Source organism: Oncorhynchus keta, chromosome 10 (assembly GCF_023373465.1).
Source record: "Oncorhynchus keta strain PuntledgeMale-10-30-2019 chromosome 10, Oket_V2, whole genome shotgun sequence".
Classification (NCBI taxonomy): Eukaryota; Metazoa; Chordata; class Actinopteri; order Salmoniformes; family Salmonidae; genus Oncorhynchus; species Oncorhynchus keta.
This window is the reverse complement of record NC_068430.1, coordinates 60768332-60791162: the sequence shown is the minus strand read 5'-3', so window position 1 is coordinate 60791162 and position 22831 is coordinate 60768332. Positions and strand designations below refer to the sequence as shown.

Here is a 22831-nt window from a genome sequence, read left to right as displayed (position 1 = left end):
TCATCAGTAGCCTAATAAACTGCATGCTTTCCCAAGTTGTAGTGGGAGGACCACACAACATATCATCACGTGACTTCGATATGATGGTTATAATAATCAATATTTGCACATAAAAGCGTTTCCACTGCCATTTCTTGCATAATTCATTTTACAAGAACGAAAAGATCCCACCTTGTCTTATTGATCTGTTTTGTTGACATTTGTAAAGTTTAGAGGAACATTTGCTGTTTCCATCAGGCCTGTCATGATTTTTATCAGACATGTACTTACTGGTTGGAAACCTGATTCATGTAGCAGATATAGTATCACAAGCTGTTTTAGCTTTCTGACTGTGTAGAAGAGACATGCATGTTGCTGGTGGAAAGCTGGTCTAGTCGTAATGCCGCAGCCTCTGGCATACATCTTAGATGTTGGGCATACGTTTAAATCTGGCCTACTCCCCTTTGACACAACCTTTCTATCGTTCCACACCTTGATGCTCTATCTGTTCAATAAAATACGTATTTTTTTAAACCGACACGGTTTGTTGTTCTCCACCCATGTCACATTCTTACAGCACACTTCTGTGGAGGGCTACCAGGAGCCCCCGGGCCCGCCGGCTAAGTCGGGGAGTCGGCACAGCCTGCCGAGATGTCGGAACTCTGTGGCGTCCACGACAGAGGAGCAGCCACACATCGGGAACTACCGGTTGCTCAAGACCATTGGCAAGGGGAACTTTGCCAAAGTCAAGCTGGCCCGGCATATACTCACAGGACGAGAGGTACGTTTCCTCCATTATGAATTTGTTGCTGTCATTTACTGAACTGTAGTGTTTTTAAAAGTACATTTTTCCTTTATTTAACTAGGCAAGTCAGTTAAGAACAAGTTCTTATTTTCAATGACGGCCTCGGAACGGAATGACATATTTTCACCTTGTCAACTCGGGGATTCGACCTTTCGGTTTACAAGTCCAACGCTCTAACCTCTAGGCTACCTGCCGCCCCAATCCAATGTATGTATGTGATTTGTATAGAAATGTAAAGCAAGGTTTGAAATTATTAGGTTTTAGTCAAATATTATCTGATTTTATAATTATTTGTAATTATGTTCCAGCCCCCTGACATACCGCTTAAGAAACAATCGGCCCTCAGAACAGGGATCACCAATTAGATTCAGCTAAGAGGCCACGTTGAGTCTATTTCTTTATTTTAAATACCTAAACAGGAAATAACCCAGTTGTCCTTCTTTCAAATTGGTCTCGCGCGTGGTATGTTAAGTTTGACCTTGTTGAAAATGGCATGTGTCTTGTGTGGTACCCACACAGACATATTTAGACATTGGATTCATGCCAATAGCTTGGCGATTACATGTAAGGACTCAACAGAGGTCTGGAGTTCTTAAAGTTTACATTGTTTGCATGTCCAAATTTCTCTGGATGTTTGGTTTCTGGGCTCAACAAGACTGAGAGAAGAGGGAATCTTGTGAACTACAGTACCAAAGTCCTGTCCCACATCTCTATGAAAACAATGTTAAAGGAAAATGTATGTTTTTTTTCTGACCTTAAATGTAGTTTAATGTCCCATGCCTTTGGTATTGTAGATCCAGTCTATGCCCTCTAACCCAAAGGAATTTAAAAAGATGAGCACCAAATAAGATCAGCCCTAGTAGTGAGTGCATACATTTTAATTATATCTTTTGTTGTTGTACTGGTCCCCGATGGGAATAAAACCCACAAGCGTTACAAGCGCTATGCTCTACCAACTTAGCCAACTGGCTATGGTTCACTGTTCTGCATAGACTCCGATCCTGGACGAGACAGATGTTTATTTATTGTCCAAACGCACAGCCGCTTTCTCACTCTAAATTGCTATAGATTTATTTTTATTTTTAATGCCTTAGTATATGTAATTCCCAAACATTCTAAGAATGTTTGAAAATGTGAAAATTCCCATATCTAAGTGGTCGCTTGTCAGAACCTAAAATAAATCAAATGTGTCTTCTTGGGGGTGTATATGAAACAGATTTGAATACAATTTGATGTTGCTAAAATGCTGTCAGCCACTTTAAGACAAATCAACGAGTTAACAAGATATGGCTGCACTGGTTGCCCTCATCACCCGTCGACCTCAACCACTCAACAATTCTCTTTCAGTGTTGGCCAAGACCTCAGCGCAGTTTTAAAAAGTCTACTCTTGAAATGGAAATAACTTTGGCTGGGAACTCTGACCCATCATGAGCCACAGTATAGGTTCAATTATTGATGCAATGTACGTCAGGACTCGCACCAGAGTGTTGAGTGAGAGAGGTTGTTACGTGTGAATTCAAACATTCCGGTATGCCTACTCCAAGATTGCCTGATAGGATGTGAATGCTTATGGTCTCGGGAGCCTGCTGTTTCTACCCAGTAATGGTGACCGATTTACATATCCATATTTCAGGAGAGGCTGTTTTTTTGCAAGGGAGGCCAATTCTACGGTGCCTTTGATTCGCGTTGTGCTAGTGTCATCTCCTATCCCGAAAATTATTGCGTGTTGATTATAGTGATTATGGTTAATTGTAGTCTCGGGGACTGATGCAACCTTTTCTCAGTGACGCTTCACAATGATCTATGGCACACTGGGTTGTAAGAGAAGAATTTCATATGCGTCATTTAAAGGCACAGTCTGTAACTTTCACCTCAAGTGCAGCTGCAGCCCTTCTGACCGGTTTTTAATCTGTGCGGGTGGATCTGGACAAATGGAACTGCCAGTTAGTTATTGTATGTCTTTTAAATGACGCTCTTGCTGATGAGTTTGTACACCAACACAGGCCCAATTTAAATCTACTTATTCCACCCCTAAATTCCACTTTCAAGCAGATAATGTTTTGTACCAGGAGGACAAAACAGCAGAACTGGACCAGCTCAAATTTGAACCAACTGTCCTAAAAGCAGCCGCAGTCAAATTAAGGAGTGTCGCTTTAACTGTTGGACCATAACTTCTCTCTTCTCTCTTTTGTCATTGTGTGTTGGTGTGTGTGCGTTCAAATGACATTCTCAAACTGTCCTCCTTTCAAAACATAAATCAGTTTGTGCATTTGTAGCCTCCATAACAGGGACAAGCAAGAATTGGGCCTGAATAGATTTTCAATTTTGAGCTCGAGTTACCAACCCAAGGCTGTCGAATCTGCACTCTGGTGACTTGATCCTTCTGTTCTGAGGAAAGCACACCTTGAGTGGTGCTAACCAGGATGCTGAATTACCATTTAATCATAACTTTCTGGCTGTGTCCTAAATGGCACCATATTCCCTATATAGTGCGCTACTTTTGACCAGGGCCCATAAGGCGCTGGTCAAACCTAGTGCACTATACATGGAAAAGGGTGCCATTTGCAACACACCTCTCTCAGAAGCTCCTCAAACTTCGTTAAACCTGGGTTAGGATAGAGGATCAAAACGTTCCATTGTCAACACAAAATGGGTGCTGTCACAGAGCTTTGGCCGGATGTGATTGGTGTGTAAAGTCTATTTCTTGTTTGTCTCCACTCCCGTAGGTTGCCGTGAAGATAATAGACAAAACGCAGTTGAACCCCACTAGTCTACAGAAGGTAAGGCCTCACATTCAAACAACTCTTTCTCTCTCTCTCTCTCCCTTTTTCTATTCTCTTCCTCCCCTCTCTTGCTCTCTCTGTTAAACAGTCTATGATGGGTGAGCACACAGATCAGATGATGATATCAATACAACCTCCCTTTTGAGTTTTGCGCCAGACACCGGATGAGATTGTGTATGAGGGACCAGAGCCACACGGGCCATGTTCGTGAACTTTTGCTGAGACCATTGGTTTAAACCATTGGTCTTAAATGGCTAACTGCTAGCTTTTTTCATAGGCCAACCTGGCAAAATTAGCCACGGTGCTGGGGCCGACTAGCTGAGCAGATAATTATATCCAGTAACTAAGTCCTTATCAGCCAATTAAAATTGTTGACGTAGCTGGACCTGATCCCAACACTTTTTCACGAAAGCATTCTTACCAGAAATCCACTGCACGTTCTGATAATCAAATTAATTACGTCACGTGCAAATATGTGTCTTGACAATTAACTCAGTGAATGGTGCCATTTACGCTGTGATTTTGGATCCCCCATGGGGTGATAATATTTATTTTGAAATGTGGAATAACATTCATTGAGGTATTGTGTTGAGAGAAAAAAAAATCTTTCATCACCATGCAAAATGTAAGATTTGGAATGAATTCCATAAGGAATTTTCAGCCTTGTTCACAAACACATTGCTAGGACCTAATAATCATATTGCATGGATGTGTATACCTAAATGTAGGCCTACGTCATTTTATATGCATTGTTATAAGTATCTCCTTTGTCACATATACACATATTTGACTTGAGGACCAGCAGTGGAGTGGTAATTCCTTAAATAAAAATAAAAACTTGCTCTGTAAAGTGATTTGAACTCTCAGCCATTGAACTTTGAGGCAACTGTCTTAGTGGACTATGCCACCAAATAGTCATAATGGTCAGGAGAATACAACCGTTGACAAGATCTCCAACATCTTCCATCTTTTTATGAAGGATGTAGATACGAATAGAAATGCATAATCCTCTTTGTTCTTACTTTTTTAATCTCGCAAAAGCACAATATTTGGTATATATGCGGAAACGTTCCTTACTGCCTTTTGAATGTTGTGTAACATCAGTACAGTAGCCTGGTCAAGGAGGCATCATTCAAAATACACTGAGTGTGAAAAACATTAGGAGCACCTGCTTTCCATGACACAGACCAGGTGAAAGCTATGATCCCTTATTGCTGTCACATGTTAAATCCACTTCATTCAGTGTAGATGAAGGGGAGAAGCTTGGTTAAAGAAGGAATTTTAAGCCTTGAGACATGGATAGTGTATGTGTGCCAGTAACCACGTTTCCATCCAACCATTTCACGTGGATAAATTACCGGTTTGAGTGTGTCAAGATCTGCAATGCTTCTGGGATTTTCACTCAACAGTTTCCCGTGTGTATCAAGAGTGGTATACCACCCAAAAGACATCCAATATGCTGCCAATGTGAATGCAATGAATGCTTATTACCTTTGATACAGCGCTTCCCTTGGTTCGGAGATGTGGTTGGGCCTATGGCTAGGCCTTGTGATGTTAAGAGCAACCTTGTGTCTAGGTCTGATAGGAGGGGCTTAGCTGTAGATAATCTGGGTTTGGTGGAATAGGATTGAGTTGCACCTAGACACTGATCTAAAATCAGTTTAGCCTTTTTTCGCCCCCTAATGGTTAAAGGTATGACTGGGGGAGGGTAAGCTGGTCCCTAGATCAGTTGTTAAGGGAAACTTCTACCTACAGTGGGGTCGGTTGACAGTGTCAAACTGCACCCTCGCTAGATCCCTTCCAGCATAAGTATTTTAAAATGTTGTCCTGTGTTTTTGAAACGTAACACATTTGCGACACCTGCAAGACCTTTCTCTTTCCAGGAACTTAGCTGTGACACAACAACCTGAACCTGAACCCAAATCTTCTGACAGTCCTCCATTTCAAACCCAGAGCTTGTTTGTGAGCTCGATCAGTGGTCTCGGGGGAAGTAAGCTCGGTTCACTGGAAATATGAGCCTGAACCGGGAGACAGAAGCATACCAGGTTTCCTCTTTTTACATTGAAATCCAAACACCAAAAATCCCCTAGATACAGCTTTAGCAGGCTATGTCATCTGGTGTGGCCTGGGGAATGAAACGTTGGTCATTACAATACCATTATTATAGGTTTACATGCAGAGGGCTCCTAGCAACGCACACAAAGAAACCCAAGAATTTCTGGGATTGCTGAACTGTAATTTCATAAACTAGCGATTTACCGATTTAGCGAGTAAGTCATACATTTATCTAAAATGTACAATGATTTTGTTGGGGGGAAACAACCAAGGGACATGTTATTATCTTAGTGTTTTGGGTATGGGTTATAACTATTTAATGGATGAAGAGAACTGTGGCATGACGATTGTATAAAATCGATATGTGAGCCTATTTTGTGCCTCAAAAATATGCTATGTGAAACTAGCTGGTCTTGTGAGGTCAAGTCACCATTGCATTTTGAGCTTTTAAACTCATTTCTGCATATCTATATACTGTGGTATATTAAAGGTCCAATACGTTTTCATCTTAATATCAAATCAAGATTATTTTCTGATTTCGTTATCAACAAATGAGGCAAAGTGCACAAAATCAAGTGTATTGTTTTGTTTGTCTTGTGTCAGGTGAATTGTTGTGTCCTCAACTTTGGTCTAATAATTTCCCCATATTCTCCAAACTGTTCACTTTCAATTGCTACCATGGTTAGGCATATGCTTTTCATATTTCTTCAGTAAGAAACATTTAAATTTAGTCCTATCCGTATAGGCCCATTCCCACGAGTGTCAAGGGTTAAGATGGCGTGTCGCCTTGTTAACATCCAAAAGCGTAAGTTGTATCGCAGGCTTCTGGTTGGTTCCGACCACGCAGCGGGTGCTCGCGTTTCAGCTCGGTAATGAGTCACGCTAGAGAATTCTCGCTCGCTTGCTTTCGCTCATACTCTCACACCACGAGCAGTTCTGGTGGTGGATGTCATTCAGAACACCCTGCATCGGCTTGTCTCGGATGGGTGGAAGGATGAAAGGAGTGGATGGATGAATGAAGGGAAGGATGATCTTAACAGAAAGACTGAGAAATGGACAAACAGAGTTACAGACAGAAACATTGTAATCATTTAGGTACAGTTTTCCTTTAGTACATGAAACAGGACGTAGGCCGGCTTGTGACTTCTTCATAGGAGGCAGAATCTGTCGATAATGGCCCGAGACACTTATAATGCGAGGGCCATCCACGCTATCGTATTCCAGCTGATCAATAGCTCGCATTAGGTCCCATTTGCTCTATGAGGGTCAGTGATTTCTGAACTAACCACATCCTCCCTTAGCCATGGGCGCTTTGTCCTTCAACACAAAGGGTGCACGTCAGCAGTCTAAAAAGGCCCCCTCCCCTCGTCTCATTTTCATCCATCTGTGCCTACCTGAAATAAAGTTGAATATAGTTGAGACCTCTCCTTTCCAAGTGAAAGCAAATTCCAAAAAGGCATTCGACATATTGCTGTCACTTTATTCCGTGTTTTCCAAACTGCGCAGATGAAGAGGAGAGGAAGCCGCATTGGACTATCGAGACGCATGCGCCATGAGTTCACGCATTATAAAAACACAGTGTGGGATTTGTCAAAGCTCCACAGGCCTGTTACCCTGCTAGTATTCTGCTACATTATTATTTTTCCGGTGTGGTCGGAAAAGCTAAAAATGGCCCAACATCTGCCCGTCAATTACTTGACCATGCTGCAAAGTACCTCCAAGGGAAGGAATTTTCAGGGCCTGTTTTCTGATTAATCATTCGAGACTGCTCTGACTCCCCACAAGACACATCTCTATTGGCTCGCTGGTGGAGCAGTAGACTTGACCAGGGCATTTTGATTTGTGCAGCCAATAGACCCATACTCATAAATTACCCCTCTAAAATCTTGAGTGGAATTTGGCCAGCATTGAATAGATCAGTGGTTCCCAAACTGTAGGGTGCAGCCCCTACGGGGCACGAGAGGTCAGCAAGGGGCTGGCTTTCAACTTACTGTTGAAAGTCATCTCAAAAATCTCAAAATCATCAGTTCCTCTTGCCATGTCAGTCATTGCATACCTTAGAGGTATTTTATAATAGAGTTAGACCGATTAATCGGCATGACCGATTAATTAGTGCCGATTTCAAGTTTTCATAACAATCGTTATTTTTGGACGCCGATTTTGCACATTTTTTAAATATTTTTTTTTACACCTTTTTATTTAACTAGGCAAGTCAGTTAAGAACACATTCTTATTTTCAATGACGGCCTAGGAATGGTGGGTTAACTGCCTTGTTCAGGGGCAGAACGACAGATTTTTACCCTGTCAGCTCTGGGATTCAATCTTGCAACCTTACGGTTAACTAGTCCAACACTCTATCCACCTGCCTAACATTGCACTCCACGAGGAGCCTGCCTGTTATGCGAATGCAGTAAGAAGCCAAGATAAGTTGCTAGCTAGCATTAAACTTATCTTATAAAAAACAATCAGTCAATGATAGTCACTAGTTAACTACACATGGTTGATCACATTACTAGTTTATCTAGCGTGTCCTGCGTTGCATATAATCGATGCAGCGCTGGGGGATGATTTAACAAAAGCGCATTTGCGAAAAAAGCACAATCGTTGCACAACTGTACCTAACCATAAACACCAATGCCTTTCTTAAAATCAATACACAGAAGTATATATTTTTAAACCTGCGTATTTAGCTAAAAGATATCCAGGTTAGCAGGCAATATTAACCAGGTGAAATTGTGTCACTTCTCTTGCGTTCATTGCACGCAGAGTCAGGGTATATGCAACAGTTTGGGCCGCCTGGCTCGTTGCGAACTAATTTGTCAGAATTTTACGTAATTATGACATAACATTGAAGGTTGTACAATGTAACAAGAATTTTTAGACTTAAGGATGCGACCCGTTCGATGAAATACCGAACAGTTCCGTATTTCACTGAAATAATAAACGTTTTGTTTTCGAAATAATAGTTTCCGGATTCAACCAAAGGCTCGTATTTCTGTGTGTTATGTTATAATTAAGTCTATGATTTGACACAGCAGTCTGACTGAGCGATGGTAGGCAGCAGCAGGCTCGTAAGCATTCATTCAAACAGCACATTCGTTGTTGCACAGCGCTGTTTATGACTTCAAGCCTATCAGCATAATGGCTGGTGTAACCGATGTGAAATGGCTAGCTAGTTAGCGGGGTGCGCGCTAATAGCGTTTCAAACGTCACTCGCTCTGAGACTTGGAGTAGTTATTCCCCTTGCCCCGCAAGGGCCGCAGCTTTTGTGGAGCGATGGGTAACGCTGCTTCGAGTGTGGCTGTTGTCGACGTGTTCCTGGTTCGAGCCCAGGTAGGGACAAGGAGAGGGTCGGGAAGCTATATTGTTACACTGGCAATACTAAAGTGCCTATAAGAACATCCAATAGTCAAAGGTATATGAAATACAAATGGTATAGAGAGAAATAGTTATATAAATACTATATTAACTACAACCTAAACCCTCTTACCTTGGAATATTGAAGTCTCATGTTAAAAGGAACCACCAACTTTCATATGTTCTGAGCAAGGAACTTAAACGTTAGCTTTTTTACATGGCACATATTGCATTTTTACTTCTCCAACACTTTGTTTTTGCATTATTTAAACCAAATTGAATATGTTTCATTATTTATTTGAGGCTAAATAGATTTTTATTGATGTATTATATTAAGTTAAAATAAGTGTTCATTCAGGATTGTTGTAATTGTCATTATTATAAATACATTTAAATAATCAGCCGATTAAGCACAATCAACACATTTTCCAGTAACATAGTCCTCAGTCAGCTTTTTGAGTTGCCAGAACATAAAATTTAAGAAAATGTTGAAAATTGTTCCACAAATAATGTGCATGAGAAATAAAAGCTGATTTACCTAACTAGTGATCAAAGGCATTTCCAGAGTTAATCATCCCTGAGACTGGGTGTGGTAACTCGTATGTCTCAAGTTTAGTAATGATATTCGGTACAGTGGGACGTTATAAATGAGAACACAGCAATGTATCAACCTATGTGACATCAGAGGACCTTTCCACTTTCTGGTCGAGAATTACTCTCTTACTCCCGCTCTCACACTATTGACTGTGATATTGATTACTGCATTGTTGGGAAAGAGCAGGCAAGAAAGGCATTTCACTGTACTCTTGCACCCCACTCTTGCATATTGCAGCCTACCTTTTGAAGCATCTCTTTGTAGAGCCTATTCCTTTTCAGTTCTTCCTGTGCTATTGAAAATTTGTGCATAGCCTAGTCCATTATCATGTTGCTAGCTAATTAACAAAGGTAGGTAACATGACTAGCTAGCTTTTAAAAAAAAATAGTTATTAAACCAACAAATATCGGCTCACAAGTAGTTTAAAACGGCCTGCGAGATGCGCACCAATCTGTGGCAGAAATAAAAAACCAAGCTAACTTTCACATGACTTTGGCTAGAGGCACACAGTCGTCAGCCATGCAAAGCCGCAAGCACTGCCTGCACCAGTGTTGTGTTCTGCACTTAAAAAGAGTCCGTGTGGTGAAGAAATGGATTAACGGCGTCAAAAAAATGTATGCCGATTTTTACATTTCACGCGTTAACTTTGACAGTCCTAATTTACATGTCACCAAACTAATACACAATGTTTTGCAATGGTCTTCGGTAGCCTCAGCAGCACTCTAGATTAAGGTGACCAGATTTCTGAAATTAAAACCATGGACATTTCCAGTTCAACGGTCAATATATCATTAAAATATCCAATGTTATTATTTATTAAATAAAAATGAGGGACAATTCCTGTTTCATGTATTTAGTCTTAACAGGCACACTGTGATAGAGAAAATTACTATATTACAGAAACGCTACAGACAAGACAGAACTGTCCGATCTGAACAGCCATTCAGTGGTCCTGGTAGTCTGGGTAGAATAAGAGCAGAAGAGAACAGGCAATAGTGTATGTGAAATACGTAACTTAATAAAGAAATAAAATGCTGATGAGATTGGTAACTACATAATATACATCTACCAACCTAATCTGTATATTTCTCAGAAGAATGTATCTTCTTCAGGATTGCTCTGTTTTTGGCCAGCTTTTCCATGAACTCCTGGCAGGGGGGGTTGAAGTTTGTCTTCACAATAAGCAAAGGAACAGGAACTATTTCTTGCTGCTGTCCATATATCATTCATTCTGTTTCTTGGAAAATTGCCATTGTCCCTCTGTCTGCTCTTTTTACTCTCTTAACCTTTTCTTCTGCTCCAATCTTTCTCCTCTTTTCTTCACTCGTCTTCCTTCTCTTTCTTCCTTTCCTTCTCTTTACCTTTCCACCTCACTCTTCTACACTCTCCTCGCTTCACTCTTTTTACTCCCTTCCTATCCAGTCTTCCTCCTCTCCTTCCTCTCCACTCTCTAACAGAAAACATTATGCTAATGTTATCCATGAAAATGTCTAAATATATTTTCACACCACTTATTATAATGCCAAACCATTAAAATTGTAATCTACAAATAAATATTCTCATAATTAATTGTGCATTCATTTAGAGACATTTAACAGAACCGTTTTTGATGTTCTAATATCGGAAAAGTAGTTTCTGTATACCGTACAGCACGCGTTAGTTCTAGTTTGTTGATTTAACGGTATAAACGTTACAATGGTGACAACGATGTAGGCTGTCTAGCGATTATGGTATGAAAGTTTGGCTTTTTGAGAGGTTTTTGAGCCTGGTCACAAACAGCTGTGTTGTGCACTGAATTCCACAAGCGAAGGAAAAAGGTGAGAGGAGGAGAGCATGTAGATGCGAGAAGGAATTGTACAATGAGCAAAGGGATGATGCCGTTGGTGGCTGGTACAAATGTGAACTCTATTAATTCTTCCGATTCTGTTGCAAAACTTTTTTTTTTAAACGAAAGCAAACGGAACGAAATGGGGAGGGACCTACCTGAATTTATCCAATAATTTTAGTTACAACTGTTTGGACGAATGATTTCCCCAGATCAGCTAGATGCCGATGAGTGTGCCAGGCGGTATTGAATGTGTCACTGTCTGTCACCTTATGAGATTTGTATCTTGACCTGTGTACCTACTTTGTACTTACTTTATTGTAGTTTCTTGGCTACAACCTAGCCAACAAACTTTTAAATTGTTGGCTAGGTTGTAGCAAACTCATGATGGATAAAGGGCAAATTCGAGTATCATGTAGTAGCCTAAACCTATCAATGTTACATTGAGCTGGGTGAACGAGTTAGTGAGTTAGTCATCCAATATACTGTAGTAGAAATATGGCCATGCTCATTAAAAAAATAAAAAATGTTCTCCCTAATCTTAAACGGCACCGACCGCCGCGTCATATCAGGTCGGTTATGATATAGTTCCCATAGTTGGAACGCACCAGTCACCTGAAGGCTAGTGCAAATTCAGGGGTCAGAGCCTGGTAATATCAGGATGTAGGATGGGACATAAACCAAACCATTTCAACGACTAATTTCTCTGAACAAAAATTCACCAAATTCACTGAGAATACATTACAATACTCTGAGCCGCAACTCGATACTACTAGTCAGACATGGAGAACTGATGCTGTATACTCGTTATTGGGGTGGGATTGGCGTGGGGTCTGCAGGTGGGTTTTGACTATTTCTTTGGATTCCTCATGTCTTACTCATTGTTGGATGTTAAGGTTCTCTCTTTATATGAATCCTGTCAAATAAAAGGACCAATAAGGGTGCAATCAATTCGCTTAATTTCTCAGATCAAATGTATAGTTCAACAAACTAAGGTTTGCAGGAATCTTATCTGTTTCTAACTGGGGTCCTGAGTGTCGCAGCGGTCTAAGGCACTGCATCTCAGTGCAAGAGGCGTCACTACAGTCCCTGGTTCGAATCCAGGCTGTATCACATCCGGCCATGATTGGGAGTCACATAGGGCGGGGCACAATCCGCCCACTATCGTCCAGGTTTGGCCGTCATTGTAAATAAGAATTTGTTCATAACTGACTTGCCTAGTGAAATAAAGGTTAAATAAATCTGAGATGGTGGGTGTCATGGCTTGCTGATATGACATGGAACAACCCAATGCAGAGTCTGCCCATAGATGTAGAAAGAGGGCTCATCTTTGTACCTGTGCCATAATGGAAAGAGGGCACAACTGTGTCAATGGTTGTAACTTCTGGAAGCAATTAACAAGCCTAGCTTAACAGACATTTTTCAGCGTGTGCGTCATTGTCGTGTGCGTGTGTGTGTGTGTGTGTGTGTGTGTGTGTGTGTGTGTGTGTGTGTGTGTGTGTGTGTGCGCGTGTGTGGTTTGTCTTGAAATGTGCAGCCTGGCTGCTGCACTGAACAGAGTTTTTAATGATGTGGTGTAAATCAGAGTGTGTGTGTGTGTATGAGCGGTTCAGTGGGAACCAAGAGTGAGTCGGAAAGATGGACCCACAGACACAGATATCCAGAACACTGTCAACGAATTCCACCCCCACCGGAAGTTGTACCCTTGTCAAAGTCAGCTCGGAATGTTGTTGTGGCATCGTGGTGGATTGCTAAAAATATCCCTTAGATTTCACCATGTCTGTTGCTCAGCTCAATGCACAAGAATGCATTACAAATTGCATATTAAGCATGAGGAGAAAGGTGCATCCTTAAGGACCTCTGAATGGAGCCTATTGAAAAAAATATACCAGAATGAAGTCAGGGTAGTGTTAATTTCAAATGAGGATTTATATATTTCTAATTTGATGGTGCTCAATAACATGGTAGCACTCCACAACTCCGTAGTCTGTGACAGACTAACTACAGTTGAATTACCCAAATAGTACTCTGGTTGTTCAGTGGATACTATTTGACGTTACTTGTCGTTTACGTCCTCCAATTTGACTTGGTACAGAAACAGAATGGCAATTGAGCATGGGTTGGAGCCTAGGGAGATAAAACTGTCTGGTGTGTTAGAAATGCCCATGCCGGCCTCCCGGGTGGCACAGTGGTCTAGGGCACTGCATCGCAGTGCTAGCTGTGCCACCAGAGACTCTGGGTTCGCGCCCAGACTCTGACGCAGCCGGCCACGACCAGGAGGCCCATGGGGTGATGCACAATTGGCCTAGCATCATCCGGGTTCGGGAGGGTTTGGCCGGTAGGGATATCCTTGTTTCATCGCGTACTAGCGACTCCTGTGGCGGGCCGGGCGCAGTGCACTCTAAACCAGGTCGACGGGTGCACAGTGTTTCCTCCGACACATTGGTGCGGCTGGCTTCCGGATTGGATGCGCTCTGTGTTAAGAAGCAGTGCGGCCTGGTTGGGTTGTGTATCGGAGGACGCATGGCTTTCAACCTTCGTCTCTCCCGAGCCCGTACGGGAGTTGTAGCGATGAGACAAGAGAGTAACCACTAACAATTGGATACCACAAAATTGGGGAGAAAAGGGGGTTAAAATTCAAATTAAAAAAATACTATTTCCTAAGCATAACTGTAGTAGTATAAGGCTGCCGTAATGTAAAACATCTCCCATTCCATACATTCCTACCCATTATTAATTAGTAAGGCTTCATTAGTACGGCTTCATTTGTCTTAGTTTGTTTCCTCTCCTTTTAAGGTTGATTTGGTTGTATCATTTGCTTTAATCGGCTTGTCCTTTTTCATATGGTGTACTCAAGTGTGCTCCATTATAATACATCAGTCTGAGCTATGAGGCCACTTATACTCTGCAGTTACCATGGTAGTACTTAAACAGCTATCATTCTAATATAAAGCTTTTCATTCTAAAACTACTGTAACTCTACTACTAAAAGGCAGGAGGCCTTTTTTGCCTTTTGGTAGGCCCGTGATTGTAAATAAGAATTTGTTCTTCACTGATTTGCCTAGTTAAAGATCAAAATAAAAACTCTCATCATCTGATCTGCTGGGGTCGACGGGGTGAAAAGTCTGTCTTCCAGAGCTTCCTGTCCTCCATTGCAGACACAGTCTCCTCCTCTAGTCCGGTGTCGCTCCTTAGCTAGATAATGATGTTAGATGTACTACTATGAGTACTAATGGTACAATACCAGTAAACACTGCATGTTCCCTGGGCTGGTACCCCTCTGGTCTATCTGCCGTGTCAGGCCTGGACATTTTTAGAGCGCGACAGAGCTCGTGAGGGGAACAAAGGGACAGGACCGAATCCAAATGTGATCAATTGATCTGTCACTCTGTATTGCTGGGGGAGATTTTTGTTGGGGCCGGTGGTGATGGGTGTGGCGAGAAAGAGCCCCCACCCCTCTCCTGCTTCGTGCAGCTCCATCATTTAGCCTTTTGCCTTTCTCTCTCTCTCTCTCTCTCTCTCTCTCTCCCTCTCTTTCCATCTCTTCTTTAGTTTCGCATCTTGCATTCTAAGCAGGTAGGTGACCTTTCCGCTTCCCGGACTTTTCCAAACATTGTTGTCTGTGCGTGTCTGCGACACTTTCATTGTAACGTTTACTCTTTTTATGTATGTCGTCTTCACGTGTATCACACAGGTTTGTGTGTATATGTTTGCCATATTTTTTGAAGTTCGTACACTTTTCACTGTGAAAGCACTGTGCACGTCACTTCGTGGATGTCCTCACTATTTCCCATGTGGCTGATCACCCCCCCCCCACCCACCCCCACCCCACCCATTTGTACTGCTTCTTCTGTGATAGTGTTTCATTATCTTTTTCAACGCCATTTAAAAACAACTTGTGTTCCCGGAAATCTGAAGTAGCCAGCACAATGGAAAGAAGTGGCTGTTTTTGATATCGCTAAATGTATTTTCAAAGGGGAGAATGAGAAATGTGTTTTTGTATAATGTGACCAAAATGGCAGCTGTTCTTACTATGGCTGTCTGTGTGTGTGTAAATTACTAAATGTCATTTAGTTTTGTGCACATATTACTTCATTAAATAGATACGTGTGTTATTGAAGGCCATGTGGGCTGGGCACCAATAGGTGTATGATACTGGAATAGAAGGAGCAAGCTACGGGGCGCGGTGGCATGCCCCACCACAAAACGTTTGCCCTACAAAATCAAATTTGGTGGCCACTTTAACACCCCAGTAACATAAGGTGTTAGTGGTCAGCTATTTGGCTGGCAGCTGACACTTATGGAACACGCTGGTCTAAGCTTTGTCTGGACAACATGCCAGTCATAAGTGCAGTAGCACTGCTTGTCCTATAAACAGTGGTCACCAACCGGTCGATCGACTTGTCCATCTCCAAGGCATTTCTAGTCGATTGCCAAACATTTTTGTAAAGAAAAGAAACAACGATAAAGCCTTGTGTTCCTTTTTTAAATGTTGTAATTAGTCTCGGGCTGTGGTAGGTGCAGCCAATTCAGCTGCCCTGCGCGCCGGGTAGGCAACTGTTGCCATTTCATGTGTCTGAAGGTACAAACTCTGCCTTCCCAGTGGGCCTGGAGAGGAAATCAAGTGCACTATGCCTTCGCTGGCCAATCAGATTGCTCAGGTGACCGAGTCTGCAGTCACGTAGCAGGCATAAAAGAAAGCTACGGTAAAATTGATACTGTGAGATTTTAAAACCATGACTAGAGAGAGACTGTCAACGAATACAGCAAAGAGCTGCTGTTTTTTATGAGTTCAGGTTTAAGTTCTTACTCAGCAATGTCAACACTTTGTATTCAACACTTTTATAACCCATAAAATGTGCGTTCTTCCTATTTCCACTGAGCGCTACAACAAGTAGTGCAGGAGTAATGAATGAGTAGGAAAGTGTATCTATAGGTTTGCGTTGTTGTTATTATTAGTGGCTTGGGTCTTTTTTAATATCAAGGAATATTTCACTTTCTCTGTTCATAGGAGTAACAACATGAATTTGTGCAGGAGGCAGAAATAATGCGGTGCGACTCGAGTTTCTCCATCAGCTGGAAGACGGTGTCCCTTTTTGGTCAGTGTCAGTGGAGGAAAGGGAGAGCGGAAGGATGTTGAGAGAGGGGCCCTCAGTATGCTGCTCTCTCCCTCTGCTGAGACTGACCATCAGATGAAGGCACCATCAGGCCAGTAAAAAAAATATTTAAAAAAGCGTATTATTTAAATGTATGCTCACTCAGCTGTGCCTCACAAGTAATACAACAATGTGTCTATTACCGGTGTGATCATATAGCCTAACTCAAATTTTGAAATATAATTTTTTTAAATGCCCCGAACAACAATGCAGTGGCAGGTAAATTCAAGCAAAGCCAGTATGCGGTGATAATGTATTGGGCCTATAGCTTACTGCACAAACCTCATTGCTACAGTACTGTTTGTAATTGGTTAATGTTGCATAGGCGTACATTTTTTAAGTCATGCTAATAAAAAATCTGAGCGGTAGATCTCGGCATGCATTTTGACTCCGTGATCTTGACTCAGAAAAGGTTGGTGACCATTGTCCTATAAGGATAATTTTTTATTTCTTTTAGAGTGGAATTCCACTCCCATGTGTATTTTTTAATGCTTTATTACAGATAGTTTAGAAATAGAGGGAGAGAGAGAGATAATGGGAGGAGGAGACAGAGCAGGAATAGAAGATGCAGGAATTGAATCTAGTCTCTGGTGGGAAGGCACATGTGGTTAAAGGAGCAATATGCAGAAATCGCTCCACCATTACCTGGTTCCAAAAATGCTTTGTTACTCTAATTTCAGTTTGTGACAAAACAAGCAATGTAGAGAATCCTCGTACCATCTAAATCTCTGTATAATATATTTTCTATAACTGAAAATATTGTATTTTGAGCTGTTTGAAGCTGGGGTAAAAATAAAGTAAAACACGCAAAAACTAAACATTAAAAAGGGAAGCATAGAAATTTCTCAAATATATCAGATATACATACCGCTTCTTAGACTTGCTTTCAATGAGTGACAGACCTGTAACTCACATTTCTATGTGAATTTGGTCAGGTCGCCCAAAATGGTACACATTGCAGCTTTTCATTTAGGTTAATTATATTGGTTTAAAGTAGGCTCTTGGTTTGTCCTAACACAGGTGCAAGCACAGTGGGCATGAAACCAGATTTTTGGGGTTTGGGACCGACCGAGGCAGTACTAACCAAAAATGTACTGATAATAAAACCGTTTTAATTTCCCGTTTTGAGAACGCTTTCATACAGTGGTGCCTGCTGAATGCAAGCCAGCTCTCTGCAGTGGATAAGACTAGACTCCTGTGCTACTTGCGTCATGGGAGGCAGACGAGGCTGGCCCACGTGTCTGTCACTCCGCATCAGCCAGTCAGGCATCAAGAGGCCACCCTAAGGGGGGCCCTTGGACACAAAGGGTCATGGGAGTAGAGGACTAGATAAACAAGAGGAAGGCTGTGTGGTTTCTCTGTAGTTCATTGAGAAATGTATGTGTGATTGAATGCTTGTGTGAAAGGGCTGACGTTGCTGTGATGTATGGGGTACTCTTAAGACGTATATGAGGTCCGAGACAGTGAATAACGCAAATTAATAAAAACCTAAGATAAGAGCTGTGTATGTGTTTTTTAGTCTGCCCCCCTCATATTTTTTTTTATGTGCATTTCAAAGAGGGTGGTTTGTGAGTGGTAGACTGGTTTGGGTGTACTGGGCAGAAATACCCCAATGCTCAAATACAAACACGCATGCATGGAGTTCACATATTCAATGTACATATCCACACGGTTAAAAATACACACAATCCGTTACTCACAGATGCTCGTTGCTCCCACCCAGCCCCACTTTTCAAGGAGCCTATCACGAGCCGCGATTTCATGAATATGAATCGAGTTGAATCCCGTGGCTACAAGGCTCTCCCGTATCCAAGTGCAGAGCTATTTATAGCCCCTGATCTAAAAATACAACCACTGTTCCTGCCCACTACAGCTTCTGTACACTGACGCCTCATTCTAATAGTGCACCTGTGTACAGTGTTTTCCCTGGTGTAGGGTCAAGTAGACCCTAGATGCTGATCTTGGGTCAGTATTGCATTTACCCCGGTAATTATTCATTTAAGGTTAGGATTGGAGGAGGGGAAGCTGATCTGTACCTAGAGTAAACTTTACCCCAACACGTTTTCCTCATAGAAATGAGTGAAGATGAAGCACCTTCTATCAGGGCTGTGTGATTATGGCCTAAAAATTGTATCTCGATTATTATAGACTAATGGGCAATTCACGATATACAGTACATCTCGGTATTAATGTTTTTGCTAAATAAGCGGTAAAATACACTGCATTTCAAACAGTCAGCAATAATCTAATGAATTCAGGGTTTGTGAGATAAAACCTGGGCAAAATATATGCCTTCCACAACCATAAGACCCACTAATGTAATTATTTTATCAAAATAATTTTAACCTGTTTTTTTGCAATCACTGATCTGGCTTTTAAGTCTGTCTAATGAAAATACCCTTTCTGTTACAAATTTAACCAGAAATGTAACCATGCACAATGCACATTCACTAATAATTACCAACTCCTTGTAGCAGGCATTATAGAAAATGAACACAGGTCTCGTATAAACAATCTCACAAGCAGAAGTTCACGTGCTAGTTGGTAGCCAGCTAATCTTTTATATTTAAAGTATAGCCAACTTGGTTCTATTTGCTCGGTAACAAGGCAGAACAGTTGAATTGTTATGAACACACCTTGTCTGTCTCCCAACTGTTTGGACAGCTTGCTATTCTGTCCACTGTTCAGATGTTGAAATCAAGTGGCCTACCTTATTTCTCAGAATGAAAACAAGTCGCCAATTCTTTAGATAATAGTCTTTTATGCTCATTTTTATAAAATGTAGACTAGACAGCTAGTATAACAGTGTGTGACAAAATCTGCTAGTGGTAAGTGGTACCACAATCCCGCGAGTGACAAACAAAATCATTCAGAATCTATGTTCATTGATACTCCTGTTTTAGTAGGTTTTGCTCTATGCAATTTGAGGAGTTGAAACACAAAATGGTATCGTTATAAAGGTTCTCTATTACAGTAAACGGTCTTATTGTGATTTGGAGTCCTTATGACCGGTTCTGTTGGACCAAAACTTCAATTGCAAATAGAGAGTTGAAGCTGTTTGTCGGAGAGGAAGGAGTGGTCTTTCGTCTTTGTTGTTGTGAGTGGCAGGGGGAGTGGCTTGGGGTCTGCGTGCGAGTGGGAAGGTGCACAATACACACCGCACAGAAGGAGCGAAGGAGACGAGACCCGAAAAGACAAACGCTCATAAAAATGGAAAAACATAATAGGATCTCGATTCTTGCGACACAGGCATTTTGAAACATTTGCTCTGAAACGAATAAGAATGAATTTGATTACTATTCATTGTGATAATGACTCGGAGTCATGGTTTGGTTTTCCCTTTGTTTCAGGGGAGGGGATGCGGGGGGGATTCTCTCACCAGGCGTGTGTGTACACTGATATGAGTGTGTAACCGTATAGCATCAATTGTAGAGCGTTATATTTGCATTTTTTTATGAGCAATAGCATCACCATACCCCGCAATACTATGTTAATGCATCCAAAATGCAACATTTAGTACAAGTTTGTCTACTTACTCAGTTCCATACATGTTTAATGCATGCTGGTAAGAGTTTGTGTGCATATGCACTGAACAGGAGAACCATAGAAAGAACTATGTATGTTTATTTTCCCCCTCACCTTGAAAGACCTTGCGAGGGGATTCCCCGCTGGTTCAGTCCGAGGATGATGGCTTGCCTCCCAAGTGGCACCCTATTCCCTATATACTGCACTACTTTGACCAGGGCCCATCGCACTACTTGAGTCCTAGTCAAAAGTAGTCCATTATGTAGGCAGTAGGGTGCCATTTGGGACACATCGAATTCGTGTTGCATGGTATACCGGTACCACGGAACCAAAACGTCATGATACTTATGATACCAACATTTTAGAATACTGTAGTACCGCTTCATATGATACTACAATTTTTTGGGGCCCTACCGATCTGAAGAAACCGGTGGGGCCTGTTATAAAATGTTTATTAATCAGTTTTGTTTATAAATTGTTACATTTTTTTAAGCAACAGCAACTAGTCACTTGCATAAGGAATACTGTAGCCTACACAGTCTAATTTGAATTCAATTCCATTTCAGTGCCAGTTAAAATGTTTGGATACACCTACTCATTTAAGGGTTTTTCTTTATTTCTTTACTATTTTCAAAGTTGTATAATAGTGAAGACATCAAAACTATGAAATAACACAAATGGAATCATGTTGTATTGAAAAATGTGTGTTCAAAATATATTTTAGATTCTTCAAAGTAGCCACACTATGCCTTGTTGATAGCTTTGCACACTCTTGGCATTCTCTCAACCAGCTTCATGAGGAATGCTTTTCCAACAGTCTTGAAGGCGTTCCCATATATATTGAGCAATTGTTGGCTGCTTTTCTTCCACTCTGCGATCCAGCTCATCCCAAACCATCTCAATTGGGTTGAGGTCAGGTGATTGTGGAGGACAGATCATCTGATGCAGCACTTCATCACTCTCCTTCTTGGTCTAATAGCCCGTACACAGCCTGGAGGTGTGTTGGGTCATTCTCCCGTTGAAAAATAAATAATAGTCCCACTAAGCGCAAACCAGCTTAGATGGCGAATTACTGCAGAATGCTGTGGTAGCCATGCTAGTTAAGTGTGCCTTGAATTCTAAATAAATCACTGTCAGTGTCACCAGCAAAGCACTCCCACACCACCACCTCCATGCTTCACGGTGGGAACCACACGTGCGGAGATCATCTGTTCACCTACTCTGCGTCTCACAAAGACATGGCAGGTTGGAACCAAAAGGAAAGATTTCCACCGGCTCAATGTCCATTGCTCGTGTTTCTTGGCCCAAGCATGTCTCTTCTTATTGGTGTCATTTTTAATAATTTCTTTGCAGCAATTTGACCATGAAGGGCTGATTCACGCAGTCTCCTCTGAACAGTTGATTTTGAGATGTGTTGGTTCCTTGAACTCTGAAGCATTTATTTGGGCTGCAATCTGAGGTGCAGTTAACGAATGAACTTATCCTCTGCATCAGAGGTAACTCTGTGGCGGTCCCCATGAGTGCCAGTTTCATCATAGCGCTTGATGGTTCTTGAAATGTTCCGTATTGACTGACCTTCATGTCTGAAAGTAAGGATGGACTGTCATTTCTCTTTGCTTATTTGAGCTGTTCTTGCCATAATATGGACATGGTCTTTTACCAAATAGGGCTATCTTCTATATGTCACAACACAACTGAAGAAATTCCACAAATTAACTTTTAACAAGGCACACCTATTAATTGAAATGCATTCCAGGTGACTACCTCATGAAGCTGGTTAATTAAGAAAATGCCAAAAGTGTGCAAAGCTGTCATCATGGCAAAGAGTGGCTAATTTGAAACATCTCAACTGTAAAATATATTTTGATTTGTTTATTTGATTTGTTATTTCAAAGTTTGATGTCTTCATTATTATACTATGAAATACATTTTAAATAAATAAATAAAAACCTTGAATAGGTGTTTCCAACATTTTGACTGGTACTGCAAATTAAGCTATAGACAAATAAGCATTTCCATCGACCGGGATTTTCCCCAATGAATAAGTTCAAAAGCATTTTCGCTAAGCTTTAAAAAAAAAAAAAAAAAAAAAAGTTATTCTACTGGACAGATGGCTGGCGCCAATTGTTTTTTATTTATTGGCCATTTTTTTATAGGCCAATAGCTGGCCTATATACACAACCGGCTAACATAACCGGTAATCCTGTTTCATGCGCATTTCTGGTGTGGCATCTGTAATCCGCCAGCCGCATCCCCTACGCATCTCTTCCTCCCATCAGTTTTTAACATATCATTTATTCAGACCCCGATCAGTCTTCTGTTACATGTTGTACATTGGAGCAGTGCTCCGAGCCAGCGAAGTTGATGCGTTGTGTATATAATTTCATCCCTGGTATAACCAAGAGAACAGGCCAGTCTGATAGGCTTTGCAAGTTTTCTGTCATGCAACGCAGCAGTGCCAGAGAGGGTGGAAACTGCTTTACGACGATCATGCTTGCAGCTTTACAGCAAAGAAAATGTCTTGTCTCTAGCTTAAACGGTTAAAGAAATCGCTCATATTGCCGTAGCTACCTTTTTTTCCTTTCTGTGACATTTTGCGCACATTTGATATATAATTATTTTGATGACAAATAATGTTGTTCAGTCATGGTACCTAGCTAACTAACAAACCGCTAACGTGACAGTAGGTCTAGGCAAATTTGATTGGCACAAGAAAAGGGTCTCTACTCATGATGTGCTTCAAAGGTAGGA

The 22831-nt window shown here is 41.4% G+C and overlaps 1 protein-coding gene across 6 annotated transcripts in view; it reads left to right on the top strand.

The window, feature by feature from the left end:
- LOC118389120 (serine/threonine-protein kinase MARK1-like) overlaps nt 1-22831 on the top strand; it is a 71748-nt gene that overhangs the window by 21567 nt on the left and 27350 nt on the right. For 3 of the 6 annotated variants that reach the window (XM_035778890.2, XM_035778894.2, XM_035778893.2), the window contains exons 2-4: nt 557-760; nt 3511-3564; nt 14952-14975. In XM_035778890.2, the coding sequence (XP_035634783.1) occupies nt 557-760; nt 3511-3564; nt 14952-14975 (282 nt within the window). The remainder of the gene's footprint in view (nt 1-556; nt 761-3510; nt 3565-14951; nt 14976-22831) is intronic. The other 3 variants (XM_035778891.2, XM_035778896.2, XM_035778895.2) reach the window with 1 other exon arrangement.